The sequence below is a fragment of the Nomascus leucogenys genome, chromosome 3, assembly GCF_006542625.1.
Source record: "Nomascus leucogenys isolate Asia chromosome 3, Asia_NLE_v1, whole genome shotgun sequence".
In the NCBI taxonomy this organism is placed as follows: domain Eukaryota; kingdom Metazoa; phylum Chordata; class Mammalia; order Primates; family Hylobatidae; genus Nomascus; species Nomascus leucogenys.
The window spans coordinates 8,999,256-9,017,205 of record NC_044383.1 but is presented as its reverse complement, the minus strand read 5'-3'; the positions used below and the strand labels follow the sequence as shown (position 1 = coordinate 9,017,205).

Below are 17,950 nucleotides of genomic sequence, written 5' to 3'. Positions count from 1 at the left end.
AAACCATCGTCTTCCAGCCCCATCCAGTGCTCTTTGCCGTAGCCCAGCTCTCAGGGAGGGCCAGCGGTGCAGCAGAATTTAAGAGAGGTGGGGGGGTAGGGAGGATTTCAGGTGGGGGTAGGGAGGATTTCAGTGGGGTGTAGGGAGGATTTCAGTGGGGAGTAGGGAAGATTTCAGGTGGGGGGTAGGGAGGATTTCAGGTGGGGGTAAACAGGATTTCAGGTGGGGGGGTTAGGGGATTTCAGGTGGGGGGTAGGGAGGATTTCAGGTGGAGAGGTTAGGATTTCAGGTGAGGCAGGTAGGGAGAATTTCAGCTGGGAGGATAGGCAGGATTTCAGGTTGCAGGAGTTGGGAGGATTTCAGGTGAGGGGGGTAGACAGGATTTCAGGTGGGGAGGTAGGCAGGATTTCAGGTCGAGGGGGTAGACAGGATTTGAAGTGAGAGGGGTAGGGAGGATTTCAGGTGGTGGGGGTAGACAGAATTTCAGGTGGGGAGGGTAGGCATGAGGCTGTGGTGATCCTCATGGCTCGCGCCCTCAGAACTGCCTGTGAAAAATGGGGGTGAGGTTTGCAGGCTTATCCAGAATCCTGGCCATATAAACTGGAGGGTGCCCTACCATTTCATTCCCTGATTCTCAGGGCATCAGTCCTAACTATAGGGGTCTGGGGACAGTCTGTACCCCTAGGGGGAGGCTGGTGAGTGGGGAGTGCATGTCTGTCCACATGGGGGCCACTCTGGGCCAGTTCTTTCTGCTGTGGCCTCCCTCCCCCATGGGTGTTTCCACTGAGGCCTCCCCGCGAACTCTGTTGGCTGAGCCTCGCCTCCCGGCCCTGGGCATTTTCTTTGGATTGTCAGTGTGGGGATCACCCTGCTCAACTCCTGACTGGGAGCAGGCTGGCCTGCTGGGCTGTGCCCACTTCCAGCACTGAAAGAATGGGCCCAGGAGGGGGTCAGCCCTCCTGCAGCCCTGGTTTGAATTGGAAACTCTGTCCACTGATGCCTGGCACCTGGCACCTAGCCCTGCAGCTGTGGGTCTGAAACTGACGGGAGTTGCAGGAGCTTCCGGCCCTGGCTTTGTCTTTGTGATGTGTCCTAGTCATAAGGTGCTCTGAGACCTCATGGCTTAGTTTTCCTTCGGAATTTTTCTCCCTTGGAGGCTTTTTTTTTTTTTAGTGGATTTTATTTTCTTCTCAAAACACAAGTATTTAAAATATCTATGAAGCAACTCATGCTCATTAAAGGAGCTAAGAAAAATTCAGAAAAGTACAAGAAGAAAAGAAACCACTCATCATTTCACCAGCCTAGAATAACACAGATCATGCTCGATCTTGCCAATTTTTGGTGGCTATATATACATTTTTAACACAAAATTGGGATAATCTTGTATCTGCTGTTTAAAATCTGAGTTTTCCCCCTTAATATCCTATTGGGAACAATTTTTTTTAACTTACATTTTAGGTTCAGGGATACGTGTGCAGGTTTGTGATACAGGTACATTGTGTGTCTTGGGGGTTTGCTGTGCAGATTATTTCATCTTCCAGGTCATAAGCCTAGTACCTGTTGGGGTAGTTTTTCAATCCTCACCCTCCTCCCACCCTCCACCCTCAGGTAGGCCCTGGTGTCTGTTGTTGCCCTGTGTCCATGTGTATTCAGTATTTAGCCCCCACTTATAAGTGAGAACATGCAGTATTTGGTTTTCTGTTCCTGTGTTAGTTTGCTTAGGATAATGGCCTCCAGTTCCATCCCTGTTGCTGCGAACGACATGACCTTGTTCTTTTTTAGGGGACAGCTTTCTTTGTGCTTATTGAAGCACTTTAACAAACCAGTTTTCATGGCTGCATACTGTTCCACTGTTGAGACTCCCGTCATGTTCTTGACCATTCCCTATTGATGGAGATGAGGCTGCTTCCAATTTCGCTCTTGTGCATAACCCTGATGAACACATCTTGTATGTACATCCTCTTGTACATTTCTAATTATTTGCTCCAAATCCTAGTGATGTGGCTGGGAGGCTGTGATGCATGTTGCTTATTTCTGTTTCAGAAACGTGTGTCTGTTCACCTTCCCCACCTGCTGCGTATACAGATGCTTGTTTCCCCACATCCTTACCAACACCATGATTTCTGGCTTTTTTTTTAGTGGTCTTTGAGTTTTGCTGTTAGTCTTGTTCCTTATGAAGGTGTCCGACCACAGTGGCAGTCACTCAGCATCGCACTGTCTCCAGGTCTCTATGGGACCACAGTGGCAATCACTCAGCATCGCACTGTCTCCAGGTCTCTATGGGACCACAGTGGCAATCACTCAGCATCGCACTGTCTCCAGGTCTCTGTGGGAGCCTGGGTTCCTTTGGGTCCTGGATCCAGGGCTCATCCTAGAGTGAGCTGTCATCTCAAGGCATCTCCCTGGGGGATATGTGCCCCCCGGGGCTGCAGTTACAGACACTGAGCTCGCTCCACCTTCACCACTCAGCCCTGCTGCTTCCCACCCTAATCCTCCTGGCAGAGCCCCGGGATAAGGAAAATATTTGTGAAGAGGAGACCAGGGCAGGCAGGCAGATGCGTAAGAGGGAGGATTGACTGCTGTAGCACCGGACCCAGGACACCTCCCTCTGGGACTGTGGCGCCTCCCTCTGGCTTTCTGGATTCTGGGTTCTGGGGGGTCCGACCTTTCATTTTTTTCTCCACCTCACCCCCCACCATGTCGTGTCTGAAAGGAAGCAAAGCCCAGCCCTGGCAGGTGGAGTATTTTTATTTCCCCTGACAGCGCACCTCCTGACCTCTATCTTCTTGCCAGTGATTTTTTAAATCCTAAACGATTTGGCAATAATTGCTCCTCCTTGCGTGATTATTGCCCTTCACCGATAGTAAATCTGGGAATCCCCCGGGGTCCTGAGCGCACTTTGGTATGCGGAGCCCACAAGCTGGCCTGGACAGGCATTGCTGCTCCAGGCAGCTGTGCACCCAGCCGGCCAGCCCTGGCGTCCCGGCCCCCAGCCTCCGCCTCCCTCGCCGACAGTTTCCTGGGGCTCTGCCTGGATGCAGCCTCGCTTTATCCCGCAGAAGCTCCACGCTGTTCCTGCACGAGAACTCGTCCTCCAAGAGACCACGTTCCTCTGGTCCTGTCCCCGTGGGCCACATCCACACATGTCCCAGCCCAGGAAGAACAAGTCTCTGTTCTGGGAGGGAAACCTGTGTGCCGTCTGGTTCTGTGTGTGGGAGGAGCACGCACACAGTTTTATTTTCCCCAGAAGCATGGAGGTGTAGGATGACGTGTAATATTTGGAAGACCCATTCCATTTCCAAGGAACCTTCTAGCAGGATGGCCCCGGAGTCTCTGGCAGCAGTGGACATGGTCCTGAATTGGAGTGCTGTGAATGTTCACCGCTGACCTCACGGTTTGAAGACAATTGCTTGAGAAGGGCAGAGGGGACCCGAATACAGGGGGCTCTGGCCAGCCCTGCTGCCAGATGCCAGCAGCCGTGGGGGCTGCCCGGCCAGCCCTGGCTTTTCCCGACCCTTAGAGTGCCCTTTGTGCATGCAGCGGACACTGGTGCTTGTCCCATTCCCGGGAGCACACGGTGCCACTAGCTGTGTCTTGCCTGGCCGGGTGCTGGTTTGATAGACACAAAAACCTCATTTGGATTTGGCAGAATTTTCCCTAACATCAGTCATTCTGGAAAAAACACTTTGAATTTTTACCATATCTGGGTATTTTTACCATATCTGGGTACTTGCCACTAGCTCTATTTACTTCACGTTTCTTAAAATTGATTCATTTTATTACTTAAATAAATGTATTTTAAAAGGAACTTTTGATGACTACTATAAATGGAAAACCAGAATCTCTCACTTACCATAATAGATTAATCTAAAAATAAAGACCACATGATTACATTAAAATGTATGTCCTTGCTCTGCCTGGAGTCAAATAGTATGTCACCCGTGTGCATGACACACTGGGAATCACAGGGGTGGGTGGAGGAAAGATCAGAGAAAATCCATGGAGAGTGTGAAGTACAGAGCACCACACCAGGAAAACGTGGTTTTATTTCAGTGCCTCATGTCTCGCGGTGGCTTGCGGCTACCAGTCATTGGTAGAATTCTCAACATTGCGGCCCTCCGCCACCTCCTCTGAGCTCTCTCAGCGCCACCATCCCCCGTGGCTTCTCTGAGGGAGGTCCCTCTGGCCTCTGCTTGACTGTGATACGTGACGAGTCCATGCCGAGTGGCAGAAAAGCTCCGTGTTCAGCTGAAACTACCTCCCTGGCCTCAGGGGGCCTCACGGGCTCTTTGTCCTTTCTCACAGCTAATGGTGATTCCTTGGTTATCTGAAGGCCTGTTTGGGAGACAGTTCCCAGGACAGTTGCTTCAGGCTTATATGTGTGTGCTTTCTGGAATTCATGGCACGGCCTGCCCTGGTGAATGGTGGGGAGACGGGTAGTGAACACGTGTGGTAGCCCCTGCTGGGTGTGTCCCACCTGTCCTCCATGTCCTACAACCTGGTTGGCCCCTTTTGCTTGTCAGAGCAGAGCTCAGAACCTCACCTCCTCTGGGAAGCCTTTCCTGACCACCCACAAGCCCAGTAGGTCAAGAGGAGGTCAGACCTCACAGCCTCCTGTGCGTTATCCCAGGCCCTGATGATGAGACTGTGGAATTACCTGATTAATGTCTGTCTGTAGCACTTGTCGTGAGCTCCGTAAGTGCTGGGACTGCATCTGTCTGATTCACACTGTGTGTCCACTGCCTGGCCTGGCACTGGCCCCCGAAGGCCTAGGGCAAAGGTATCAAGTAATCAGAGCAAGGGCGCCTGCTGCAGGTCGGGGGCCTCTGACCTGGTGAGATAGGGAATTTCCTCAACAAAATATTTCCTCATGTTTCTGTTTCCTTTGTAACATGTTTAGGCCGGGCGCGGTGGCTCACACCTGTAATTCCAGCACTTTGGGAGGCTGAGGCAGGCGGATCACTTGGTCAGGAGATTGAGACCATCTTGGTTAACACGGTGAAACCCCGTCTCTACTAAAAATACAAAAAAATTAGCAGGGCATGGTGGCAGGCGCCTGTAGTCCCAGCTACTCGGGAGGCTGAGGCAGGAGAATGGCATGAGCCTGGGAGGCAGAGCCTGCAGTGAGCCAAGATCGCGCCACTGCACTCCAGCCTGGGCGACAGAGCAAGACTCCATCTCAAAAAAAAAAAAAGTTTAGATAACTTATTATGTCCTGGCCCTGTGCTGGGTGCTTCACTAAGATTATTTCCTTTAAACGCCACACCTGTTATACCCATTTTACAGATGGAAGTAGAGGCTGGCCCAAGGTCAAACAGCCAGCAAACAGCAGAGCTGGGATCTCCACCCCACTGCTCTAGCTCAGCGTGAGACAGGAGTGAGTCTGTGTGTCTGCTGGCCACATCGGGCCCGCCCCCCCTTTCTGTGGTCCCCTTCCCCCAGATGGAGAGCAAATTCCACCTGGACCCATCCTTGCAGGCAGAGTCCAAATCGATGGGACACACACTCAGTAAGACTCCCCCGGCTTGGGCATGCTTCACAGTCATCGTTTCATTTTGTCTTGATTTTGGTTTGTGTATTTATCGGTTAGCCCCGCTTAGCATCTGAATTCCAGTGAGAAGACCTGTAGTTTGTTTGTTTGTTTGTTTGTTTGTTTGTTTGTTTGTTTTGAGACAGTTTTGTTCTTCTTGCCCAGGCTGGAGTGCAATGGTGCAATCTTGGCTCATTCTCCTGCCTCAGCCTCCCAAGTAGCTGGGATTATAGGCGTTCGCCACCATGCCTGGCTAATGTTTTGTATTTTAATAGAGATGGGTTTCACCATGTTGCCCAGGCTGGTCTGGAACTCCTGGGCTCAAGTGATCTGCCTGCCTCGGCCTCCCACAGTGCTGGAATTACAGGCATGAGCCACTGCGCCCAGCTTTTTTTTTTTTTTTTTTTTTGAGACGGAGTCTCGCTCTGTTGCCCAGGCTGGAGTGCAGTGGTGCAATCTCGGCTCACTGCAAGCTCCGCCTCCCGGGTTCACGCCATTCTCCTGCCTCAGCCTCTCCGAGTAGCTGGGACTACAGGCGCCCGCCACCTCGCCCGGCTAATTTTTTGTATTTTTAGTAGAGACGGGGTTTCACCATGGTCTCGATCTCCTGACCTCATGATCCGCCCACCTCGGCCTCCCAAAGTGCTGGGATTACAAGCATGAGCCACCGCGCCCGGCCATGCGCCCAGCTTTTAATCAGATTTTGGAGTAGGGGAGTGAGAGGAGCTGGTTGGTTTTTTTTTCTTTAAAATTATTATTACTTTTTTTTTTTTTTGAGACTGAGTCTCACTCTGTCGCCCATGCTGGAGTTCAGTGGCACTATCTCAGCTCACTGCAACCTCCGCCTCCCAGGTTCAAGCAATTCGCGTGCCTCAGCCTCCCGAGTATCTGGGGGTTACAGGTGCATGCTGGTCTAATTTTTGTATTTGTAGTAGACACCGGTTTCACTATGTTGGCCAGGCTGGTCTCGAACTCCTGACCTCAAGTGATCCACCCGCCTCGGCCTCCCAAAGTGCTGGGATTATAGGTGTGCGCTACCACTCCCAGCTGTTTTTTCTTTAAATTACATGTATTTATATTAAAAAAAAAAAAAGCATGAGTCCATTTAAGCAATAACACATGTTAATGTGGAGACCCACAAATGACTGACGTTTTGGCCACACTGACGGGGACTGTACGACTCCCTCCACTCTATGTGGGTGACCAATGGGAAGTCTTATTTGAGCCTCATAAGTGTGTCCAGACACAGCCAGCCGTGTCGTAATGCAGAGCACTCATCTACTCAAGACACATTTGCTGAGCGTCAACCAAGTGCCAGTTGTCAACCCAGATTCCTTGTCCTGAAGGAGCTCCTACTTCTGGAAGGGTGAGATGAGCAGAGTCCTTTATGCTGCACTGTGACACAGGTGGCACCAGGGTGTGATCCCAGAGTGCTTTGGGAGGCCACGCAAACCAGCCTGGGGGCAGAGGAAAGGTGGTGGTCACCGGAACTGAGTCCTGAAGGCCTGGGAGGAATTAGCCAGCAGAGGAGGGAGGTAAGCAGGCAGAAGGTCAGCACATGCCCACAAGCTATTTTTCTGGTGTTTGTGTGTATTTCCAGCTATTGTCATCCTCCCTTTGCCCGAAGGACTTCGTCTACATTTCTTGTAGGGTAGATTTCTTGGTGATGAATTATTTCCGCTTTGGATGTCTGAAATATCTTTATTTCATCTTCGTTTTGGAAAAATATTTTTGCTGGGTACAGAATTCTAGGTGGGCATTTTTTTCTTTTACTGCTTAAAAGACGGCAGTCCACAGTCTTCTCACTTGCATTGTTTCCGACAAGAAATCTAACGTCTTATCTTCGTTTCTCTGTATGTAACATGTCTCTTTTTTGTCTGTTTTATAAGATTTTCTCCTTGTCACTGGTTTTGAGCAATTTGATTATGATGTGCCTTAATACAGTTTTCTTTGTGTTTCTTGTGTTTGGTGTTCATTGGGATCTTGGATCTATGGATTTATTATTTTTATCAAGTTTGGAAAAGTTTCAGTCACTATTTCTTCAAATATATTTGTGTCTTCTCTCATCTCACTTTTTTTTTTTCTGATTTAGAGACAGGGTCTTGCTCTGTCGCTCAGACTGGAGTGCAGTGGCACGAACACAGCTCACTGCAGTCTCAAACTCCCTGGCTCGAGTGATCCTCCCACCTCAGTCTCCTCAGTAGCTGGGACTGCAGGCTCGAGCCACCACATCTGGCTAATTTTAAAAATTTTTATAGAGACAGGGTCTTGCCGTGTTGCCTAGGCTGGCCTTGGACTCCTGGGCTCAAGTGATCCTCCCACCTCAGCCTCCCACAGTGCTAAGATGATAGGTGTGAGCCACTGTGCCCCAGCTCATCTCACTTTGAGGAACTCTAATTGTGTGCACATCAGGCCACTTGAAGTTGTGCCATAGCTCACTGATGCTCTGTTCATTTTTAAAAATAATTTTTCTGCCTCTGTTTCATTTTGGGTAGTTTCTATTGCCACGTCTCCAGGTTCATTCATCTTTTCCTCTGCAGTATCACTTCTGGCATTAATCCCACCCAGTGTATTTTGATCCCTGACATTGTAGTTTTCATCTCTAGGAGCTTGGTTTGGATTTTTTCTTTTATCTTCCATTTCTCTACTTTTGGAACACATGGAATACCATTACAAGGGCTGATGAATGCTCTCGTCTGCTCGTTCTCACCTCTCTGTCAGTTCTGGCTCAGTTTGGATGAACTCATCTTTCTCCTCCTTCTGCATAATATTTTCCTTCTTTGCACGTCTGATCATTTTTTATTGGGTGCCAGACATGATCAATTTTAACTTCTTTTTGGGTGCTGGATATTTTTGTGTGCCCATAAAGAATTTTGAACTTTGTTCTGGGATGCAATTAAATTACTTGAAAACAGTTTGATCCTTCCAGATCTTGCTTTTAAGATTTGGGAGCAGCACCAGAGCAGGGGTTGCCCTGGATAAATTATTCTTCACAGCGAAGCCAGCAGCTTCTGAGATCGCACTCAATGCCCTGTGCATCGTGAGTGAGCTTTCCCAGCCTGGCTGGTGGGGACATACACAGTCCTGCCTGAGACACAGGCACCATTTTCTCTAGTCATTTGGTGTGATTCTTTCCCAGGCTCAGGGAGTTTCCTCCCTCACATGTGCAGGCAGTGGTCTGCTGAGTACTTGAGGGGACCCTCCACGATCTCCACAGCTCTTTCTCCATGCAGCCTTCTTCTCTCTGATTCCCTGTCCTGTGGACTCTGCTCGTAGGTCTCCCCAGAATCCTAGCTTTGTCTCCTCAGTTCAGGGATCCTACTGGACTCTACCTGGGTTTCCCTCTGATTAGTCAGCCCAGACTGTCATACGAAACACCACAGACTGTGTGGATTCAACAGCAGAAACTTTTTTTCTCACTATTCTGGAGGCTTGAAGCCTGAGATCAGGGTTCCGGCAAGTCTAGTTCTGGTAAGGGCTCTCTTCCCGGCTTGTAGATGGCTGCCTTCTTGCTGTGTCCTCCCATGGCCTCTCTGTGCTTGCATGGAGAGTGCACTCCAGTGCCTCTTCCTCTGGTAAGGACAGCAGTCCCATCAGATCAGGGCCCCCTCTGACCTCATTCGACCTTAATGAATTGCCTCCTTACAGGCCCTGTCTCCAAATACAGTCACACTGCAGGCTAGTGAATTTGTGGGGGACAGACTTGAGTTCACAGCACCCCTCCTGTGCCCACAGTCTGGAAGCATCGAAGGCAGTACACTGGGGGCAGTCACAGGAGCCACCTCATTTGTTTCCTGCATGTCAGAAGTCATTGTCCTTCGTTGCTTGATGTCCGGTGTCCTGAAAGCTGTTGGTTCATAGTTTGGTTTTCTGTTTTTTTCAGGTGAGAGAGTTTATCCCAGAGGCTAGTTTTTGAAATGACGCCCAGGCTGTCAGCATTTCCTCTGTGTGTGTGTGAATTTTGGTTGGTATATTATTTGGTTTTTAAGGCAATACCTTCACCGTTGAAAGCAAAACCTATATAAAGCAAAACTTACAAAGATTTGCCAGAGATTTGCTTCACTTTCATGGAATCAAGGGCAAATAACCAGGTTACAGAGTCTTTAGGGTCAGGTAAAATTTAGCCTGTGTTCCAGCGGAGGCCAGACAGCGTTCAGCATCCCTGCTCGTCCTTGGGGCGTCAAATCACTTTGACATCTGCTGATTGATTTCAAATTGCACAAATATATACCATTCAAAGCTGTGGCCTACGGGGGCAGTGTGAGATATATTCAAGGTGGGTTGACTTTTAATCAATACGATGACAATATTATCTTGTTTAATTTGTGTGATGGTGGTTTTAAACATCAAATCAAGCCATTTATTATGTCAAAAAAAGATGAAGGAGCCCGGAAATAAAACTCTCCTGACATCACTTCTGAGCATATTTCACTGCCGTGACAGGCCGTCATGATTGGGGACGATATCGTGGGCGACGTCGGCGGTGCCCAGCGGTGTGGAATGAGAGCGCTGCAGGTGCGGACCGGGAAGTTCAGGTCAGTGCCAGCTGGAGTCAAATTTATTCACCTTCCTTCCAGGGGATGACCACGTCCTCATTCTGTTTTGTTCTTCAAAATAAAGGGGATATTCTTTCCAAATCAAAGAGCAGTATGTGGGCATTCACTAGCTTGTATGTAATGGACCTCTAAGAACAGGGCTGAGTGGTCTTTTATAGCAGACAGTGACAAAGCAGAGTGGCTTTTGATACAGGGTCTGGGTTTTGGAACGGTGTGCAGTGCAGAGAGAACTAAGCAAAGGCACTGTCCATCCTGGGCGGCCCACCGGGGAATTGGGCCGAATTTGTGCTGCTGTCCCTTCGGCAATTCAATCAGACCCTGCACTGCGGCAGTTACAGCTGTGGGCACTCAGCCCCTTGGACAGCCTCCCTCTCCTTTTGTTCACCTTCTCCACTCTGTGAGACACAGAGAGCCTGGAGACGACAGAGGGTTGCTCAGGGATGCCCTGGAACAGAACCTCCATCTCGAGAAGAAGCTTGTGTTTTATTTGCTGGCAAAAGTCTGCCTGGCCTGGAGCAGCTGTCAGGGGTTGGGAGCTCCGGGGCATGTGGAGGGCCCTGTGGTACCCAAGCTCCAGCTCGCCTGGTCATCGAGAGGATCTTGGACATCAGAGTGTTGCCTTGCCTTATGCTAGATGGTTTCGACTGTGGCCATTCAGAGAAAGTACATCTTTGCAGATGCTGAAGAGACTTGGTTGAAACATGGTTACCTGGAGGTACTTGGATTTGGGGTGGGGGCAGTTACATTTGTCCTGAGAGGTCTGCTTAGGCAGGACCAGAGAAGACAGATCAGAGGGCCTGACCATCACTCTGAAGTCTCTCCTGTGGGTTGGGAGCCATGGCTGAGTGCGAGGTGAGTGAGGAAGTCTCAGCGCACCTGCGTCCAGGGTCAGGAAGTTGGTCCCTTCCAGCTACCTCCCAGACCCTCCCAGGCTTGGGGGCCCCCATGGAGCCCCCGACATATATGACATATGGGCCTTCTTTCTTTCTTGAAGTTGAGTTTTGTGGCTCCCCTTGGTTAGGCCTGGCCTAAGGGAGTGAGGGAGACCCCACTCACAAGCCACAGGAACATTTTTTCCAAGAGACCAGCCAGGGGTCCCCCAGTCCCCAATCCTGCCTTTCCTGCAAAGGTCGCAGAGCCTGGTCTTGCTGCTGCTCCCAGGCGAGGGGCTCTCCGCTGACAGCAGACCTCGGGGCCCTATAGTTGATGCTGGGTGCTGCCTGGCGTCAGCCGTCAGGAGCCCAGCCCAGTGCCCCGTGCGTCTCAGGGCACATCTGTGACCCATGAGCACAAGTGACACCTCCCTGCTTGGGAACACAGCGGTGTGGCTTGGCAGGAGGTGGAGAGGGAGAACTGTACCATGTTGTGTACTGGGCTTCTTCCAGTTCCTTGGATGAGAAACATGTCTGTCCTGAATGCCACCTCATTTGGGGTCTTTCTGGCCAGCCCAGGCCAGGTGCCCCTATAAACTGAGAATGGGCCTCTGAAGAAGGCTCCCCACAGCCCACGAATGCAGATGGGCATGAGGGAGGCTGTGCCCACCCTACGCCAGCAAGGGTTGGTGCTTTTCACATTCCGGTTACCTGCATGCTATTTGAAGAAGAGTATGAGGTGGGCATCCCCCATGACACTGTCTCCCGGAGAGAGAGAAACTCTTTTGAGACAGAGTCTCCCTCTGTCGCCCAGGCTGGAGTACAGAGGTGCGATCTCAGCTCACCGCAACCTCCGCCTCCCAGGCTCAAGTGATTCTCTTGCCTCAGCCTCTTGAGTAGCTGGGACTGCAGGGGTGCACCACCACGCCTGGCTAGTTTTTGTATTTTTAGTGGAGACGGGGTTTCACCATGTTGGCCAGGCTGGTCTCGAACTCCTGACCTCAGGTGAACCACCCGCCTCTTCCTCCGAAAGTGCTGGGATTATACACGTGGGCCACCGCGCCCGGCCCTGGAGAGAGAAACTCCATCAACTGTTTGCCGAATCTTTCCACACTGCCTTGTCTGCGTAGATAAACAGACTGGTAATATTTTGGTTTTTTCTTTTTATAAAAATAGGATGATATTGTTTTGCAGCCTCCTTTTTCCTTGAACACTGTTTTATGGCCTCTTTCTACAAGCGTCTTCATAATGATTTTTTTGGTAATTTTTAAAATTTCAGTAGTTTTTGGGGAACAGGTGGTGTTTGGTTACATGCATAAGTTCTTTAGTGGTGATTTCTGAGATTTTGGTGCACCCATCACCCGAGCAGTGTACACAGTACCCAGTGTGTAGTCTTTTATTTCTCACCTACCTCCCACCCTTCCCAGCAAGCCCCCGAAGTCCATTGTATTGTTCTTATGCCTTTGCATCCTCATAACTTAGCTCCCACTTGTAAGTGAGAACATACAGTGTTTGGTTTTCCAGTCCTGAGTTACCTCCGTTCCTTGAGGTCTCCGACTCCATCTAGGTTGCTGTCAATGCCATTATTTCGTTCCTTTTTATGGCTGAGTAGTATTCCATGGTGTATATATACCACATTTCCTTCCTTCCTTCCTTCCTTCCTTCCTTCCTTCCTTCCTTCCTTCCTTCCTTCCTTCCTTTTTTCTTGATGGATTCTTGCTCTGTCGCCCAGGCTGGAGTGCAGTGGCGCGATCTCAGCTCACTGCAAGCTCCGCCTCCCAGGGTCACGCCATTCTCCTGCCTCAGCCTCCTGAGTAGCTGGGACTACAGGCGCTCGCCACCATGCCTGGCTAATTTTTTGTATTTTTAGTAGAGATGGGGTTTCACTGTGTTAGCCAGGATGGTCTCAATCTCCCGACCCCTTGATCTGCCCACCTTGGCCTCCCAAAGTGCTAGGATTACAGGCGTGAGCCACCGCGCCTGGCCTCTTCCTTTTTTTTTTTAACTTTTAAGTTCAGGGGTACATGTGCAGGTTCACATGTAGGTAAACATGTATCATGGGGGTTTATTGTACAGATTATTTCATCACCCAGATATTAAACCTAGTACCCATTAATTATTTTTCCTGATCCTCTCCCTCCTCCCTTCTCCACCCTCCAACAGGCCCCCGTGTATGTGTTATCCTGTGTATCCATGTGTTCAGATGCTGTAGGAAAGGAATCAGTGTAGTGCGGGGCACACAGCAAGCCCTCAGCAAATGGCCAGGGTGGGGAGCATGTGCGGCCACTACCGTCCATATCCATCCGTGTCCATCCATACCCACCAAGCTCCAGACATGGAGTCACCTGCCTCTGTTAAAGAGGATGGGACTTAGCCCGTTTGTTCCTAATGAGATTTAAAATGTCAGATCTTTTGATTTGTTTGTAAGGATGCAAATCTGTGTTTGTTAACATGCAGGACAAAGGGAGAAGAGTGTTAGCTTGGCTAAGGTGGGGACTCAGTTGCTGGGGGAGGCCACATGGCCATCAAAGGAGGTGGGGCTCTGCGTGTGTAGCTGTGCCCCAATTAAAGGGATGGGAGGTCTCCCAGCCACTGGTGACTCTCTGGAGCTGCGCTGTCAGACACAGTAGCTGCGAGCCACAGGGGGTGACTTGTAGCTCGTCCACAGTGAGACGTGCAGGAAGTGTAAAATACACACCGGATTTCAGAGACTAGATGGGGAGACAGGATTGTGAAAGAGCTCATGAGTATTTTTTTATAGCGGCTGCATGTTGAAATGCTGATATTTCGTGTTAATTTCACCCATTTATTTAAATTTTTGTTAACGTGGCTACTAGAAAAGGTTCGCTGGCCTCTGCATGAGTGTTGGTGGCCCCAGGTGGCAGCTGCCCTCCTCCTGCACTGTCCCCTTCTCCCTCCAGATGGTACTCTCGGTACACAGATACACTGAAATGCTGGAGGGGCGTGGGGTCCTGGATGAGTAGCTGATGGGGCCTCGCTCTCTGGAGGGCTGTTTTGGGACTGGAAGTGCTTGCGTGGTGCTCCCTATGGATGTGTGGCCGGCCCGGGGCCAGCACACAGCCTCTAAAGTCAGCCGGGCACCTGCCACTGGGCCGGTATCCCTTCCTTCCAGGAAATGCCCCCAGCCAGGCTCTGTGGAGCAGCACCTCGCCCTTCCAGGGCCACCCCCAGCCCTCTGGCAGCTCAGCACGGCCCCGTTCTGCACAGCGGTGAGCCCCCCAGGGGCAGCAGCTGTGTCTCCTCTGCAGCTGAGGCATGTTGTCGCAGCCCTGTGCTGAGCCTCTCGTCTCCTGCCAGTGGCCCAAAGAGGCCTCACAGGAGCCACTGACCACTGGATGGGTCAGCTGGGCATCCGAAGGCCTTCCAGGCTCTGTCCTCTGTCGGTGGCCTTGGCCTAGCCTTGGCTGAAATGGGAGAGTGAAGGGGGAGGAGGGGTGGCCTTGTCCTGGGCCCAGGTGGCAGAGAGCCCTGTGGTGAGTAACTGTGCTCACACTTGGTTTGAGGCCAGAGCAGGATGGGGAGGCCGTCCAGGCTGGGCAGCTGGTGGGCGGGGGAAGCAGTCAGTCCTCCCAGTCACTGGCACCAGGAAGGGAGAGAAGCCAGAGGGCTGACTGAGGCCTCCCACTGGTCCTGCTGCGGGACGTGCCCTCAGCCAAGGTCTTCTAGTACGGAGCACGCACTTACACGTGCACACACACACACACGATTGTTTTTCTGAGGCAGCTGTCAGAAGTCTGAGAGGCCTAGAGGCGGCTGAGGAGTGGCATTCGGCCGCTCACTGGCAGTGAGATCTCCTTGTCACCTTGGATGTATCCATTTCTCTTGCTTTCATTATAGAATGGCCCAAAGAGAGTGAAGCCTCGGGGTTGGGAGAGATTGCAGGTGGCTTAGCTCTGGAGGGAAAGTTTTGCAGGGCCTGTTCCCCAGTAAAGCGTCATCCCCGGGCAGGCATGTCTGGAGCTTGGCCCGGCAGGGCTGCCCAAGAGCCCTGGACAGGGAAGCACAAAGCTTTCTTTTCATACCTGCTCCCTGTGGAAGTCCTGCCCAGCCAGGGTGTGGCCCTCACCTGGCTGGCAGGTAAAGGCCTTCTGGGTGTCCCCCACCTGCCCTGTTCCCAGGACTCCTGGCGCATTGGACATGGCTGCTCCCCTGGACCCCTCGAGGTCTCATCCAGCCACAGCATTCCTGCTGCCCAGGCCTTGGACAAGAGTGTCTCCTCCGTGGGGGGTCCTGTGCCGTGGGTGGCAAATCCTCATGGTGCCATGAGTCCTGCAGCCCCAGAGTGTGCTGCTGCCCTGCCCTGAGAGGCTTTTTCAGATGGGACAGCTAGGACCTTGGCCAAGGCCACCTGGCAAGGTTTTACAGAGGCTGGACTGGAACCTGGCCGCCCCCAGTCCCCTGGGCGAGTGCTTTTGCCTGCACTTTTCCCTGTTGGAATGTCCTGCCCTTGGGGCCACATTTTGCAGCAGTCACAGGGCCCCGCCTCACTCCAGGGCCCAGGCAGGGCTCCACGTTTGGATGCGGGGCCCAGTGGGTAAGTGCACTTCTGCCCACGGTCCCCAGCACTGTCGCCCCTCCCTGCTTGCCTGCCTGTCAAGGCAGCCCTCATCTTCCTTGGAGGATGGGGCTGGGCTGGGAGCCTGTGCCCTCCCATTCTGACAAATGAATAGAGGGAAGGGACGTTTTACCCAGTTCCAAGGTGCCCTCTCTGTCCTCAGTGGAGAAGGAAGAGCCACTGGCACATCTGAGCCGCAGACCCTTCCTGCCTCTTATATCCCCACCAACTTGTCTTCCTGTGGACATGCCAGAAGCCAGACAGTGTGGCCCCTCACCATCCCCATCACTCTGTTCCCTGTTCTACGCCACACCCCGCAGCCACCACCCAGTCAAAGGCGCCACTGCCTGGGAAGCCCCGCGCTAGTCCTGGAGCTGCTGCGTAAATAAAGCCGCGATGCAGAGCTCGCCTCAGGTCTTCTCTTATTGTTTACCCAAGGCTGGCAGATGTTTTATGAGCCCAGAATGTTCTTGACAGTTTGCCCTTCTGAGAGGGGAAGTTTCCTGGACCGTGATTCCTGACGTCCTGCAAGGTCCCTTCTAGCTGGGGCCTGGGTGCTGAAGGGGTTTCCCCCCAGCGGGGCAGCCAGCGGATCTGGGATTCCAGCCGCCTTGCACAAAGCTGGAAGACGAGGGGCTGCAGGGTGCGTGGCTGTGGAGCTGGCTGGGTCGGGAGGGAGAGTGCCCCCATGCCTGGTCTTTGACCTTGGAGGCGGCTGCCATCAAAGCAGCAGCTTGTCCTGGGTCTTCCCAGACTTCGCAGCGACGGACTTCAGAGTGTTTCCTGTTACGAGAAGGCTGTGGATTCGCTTTGCAACATGACAGATTTTTCTTCTGTGCTACGTGGAGTGTGAGGGAAGGAAGTAAACCTGGTGTTAAGTTTTCAGCAGTCACATGTCAAAGTGAGTGGCTAGCAGGGCGGCGGGGGGTCCAGGCTGTGGTGGCCCTGGTCAGCCTTCCAGGAGTCAGGACCCTCCTCCTGCCCTCCTGTGTAAACAGACCAGCCAGGGCAATCCGAGCCAGCGCCGGTGGAGAGAAAGGGCCAGTGCTGGGCTTGGGAGTTCACTCTAAGTTCCTCAGGTACTCATCCTGGCAGTGCAGGGAAGGAAGGGCACCAGGAACAGGCCGTGGAAAAATCCACTGTGCAATGAGTCCATGAATCCCAGACATCCTCTCAGCAGCCCTCTGGTCCTGCCCGGGATAGAGGCTGTGGCTTCTGGTGTAGGTGCGCACTTCTGGGCTCAGAGGGGTCATTTAGCTCACCTGAGGTCACACAGAGTGGGACACAGCCCAATTTAAGCCTGTACACTTTTTTCTTTTGTCTCTTTTGGTAACAGCTTTATTAGAAATCATTCCCATGCTGTATAACTCAGTGGTTTTCATACATTCACAGAGTTGTGCAGCCGTCACTGCAATTTTATAACATTTCATCACCCCAAAAAGAAGCCTCAAATCATTTAGCTATTATTAGCAAAGCACCCCCACATTCCACCCAGCCCCAGACAATCACTAATCTACTTTATGTCATACTTTTTCTTTTTTTTTTTTTTTGAGACAGAGTCTCACTCTGTCACCCAGGCTGGAGTGCAGTGGCATGATCTTGGCTCACTGCAACCTCTGCCTCCCAGGTTCAGGTGATTCTCCTGCCTCAGCCTCCTAAATAGCTGGGATTATAGCCACGCACCACCACGCCCAACTAGTTTATGTATTTTTAGTAGAGATGGGGTTTCACCATGTTGGCCAAGCTGGTCTCGAACTCCTGACCTCAAATGATACCCCCGCCTCGGCCTCCTAAAGTGCTGGGATTACAGACATGAGCCACCGTGTCTGGCCTTATGTCATGCTTTCATTTGAAAAATGTAGAAAAATTAAATTGGCCCAGGAGTTTGAGACCAGCCTGGGCAACATAGCGAGACCTCATTTCTATTAAAAATCAAAATTAGCCAGGTGTGGTGACACCCACCTGTGGTCCCAGCTACTCGGGAGGCTGAGGCAGGAGGATCTTAAACCCAGGAGGTCCATGAGGCTGCAGTGAGCTATGATCATACCACTGCACTTCAGCCTGGAAATTTTTAAAAATTGTGGTAAAATATGTACAACAAAGTATGACATTAAACAATTGTGATGTGAATAAAATTTGAATACATAGCATAATGAATAGCTCAGCGAACACTCTAAGGTCAAGAATTAGGAGGCTATCAGCTCCCCAGAAGACCTAGTCCCTGATTCACACGCCCAGTCCTCCGGAGGCAGCCCTACCTTGCCGCGGGCACAGTGGCTGCAGTGACTGGGCCTGCTTTGTTCTCCCACATGGCTGGCTTCCCTCCAACATGGTGCTGGCTCTTCCTTCTCTGACCTTTATCCAAATGGAATCACACACTGTACCATTGAGCTGTGGCTTGTTCATCGTGTCCTCT

The 17,950-nt window shown here is 51.5% G+C and overlaps 1 protein-coding gene across 6 annotated transcripts in view; it reads left to right on the top strand.

The window, feature by feature from the left end:
- LHPP (phospholysine phosphohistidine inorganic pyrophosphate phosphatase) overlaps positions 1-17,950 on the top strand; it is a 148,556-nt gene that overhangs the window by 41,185 nt on the left and 89,421 nt on the right. Inside the window, exons 6-7 of one of the 6 annotated variants that reach the window (XR_004028500.1) lie at positions 1,783-1,948; positions 2,044-3,053. The exons of 1 other annotated variant lie outside the window; for it this stretch is intronic. Coding sequence is in view for 3 of the 5 variants with exons in the window: in XM_030805838.1 (XP_030661698.1) it covers positions 3,060-3,263 (204 nt within the window). In the remaining 2 variants the exon portion in view is untranslated. 4 more of the 6 variants (XR_004028502.1, XM_003277767.1, XM_030805838.1 and 1 more) reach the window with 4 other exon arrangements.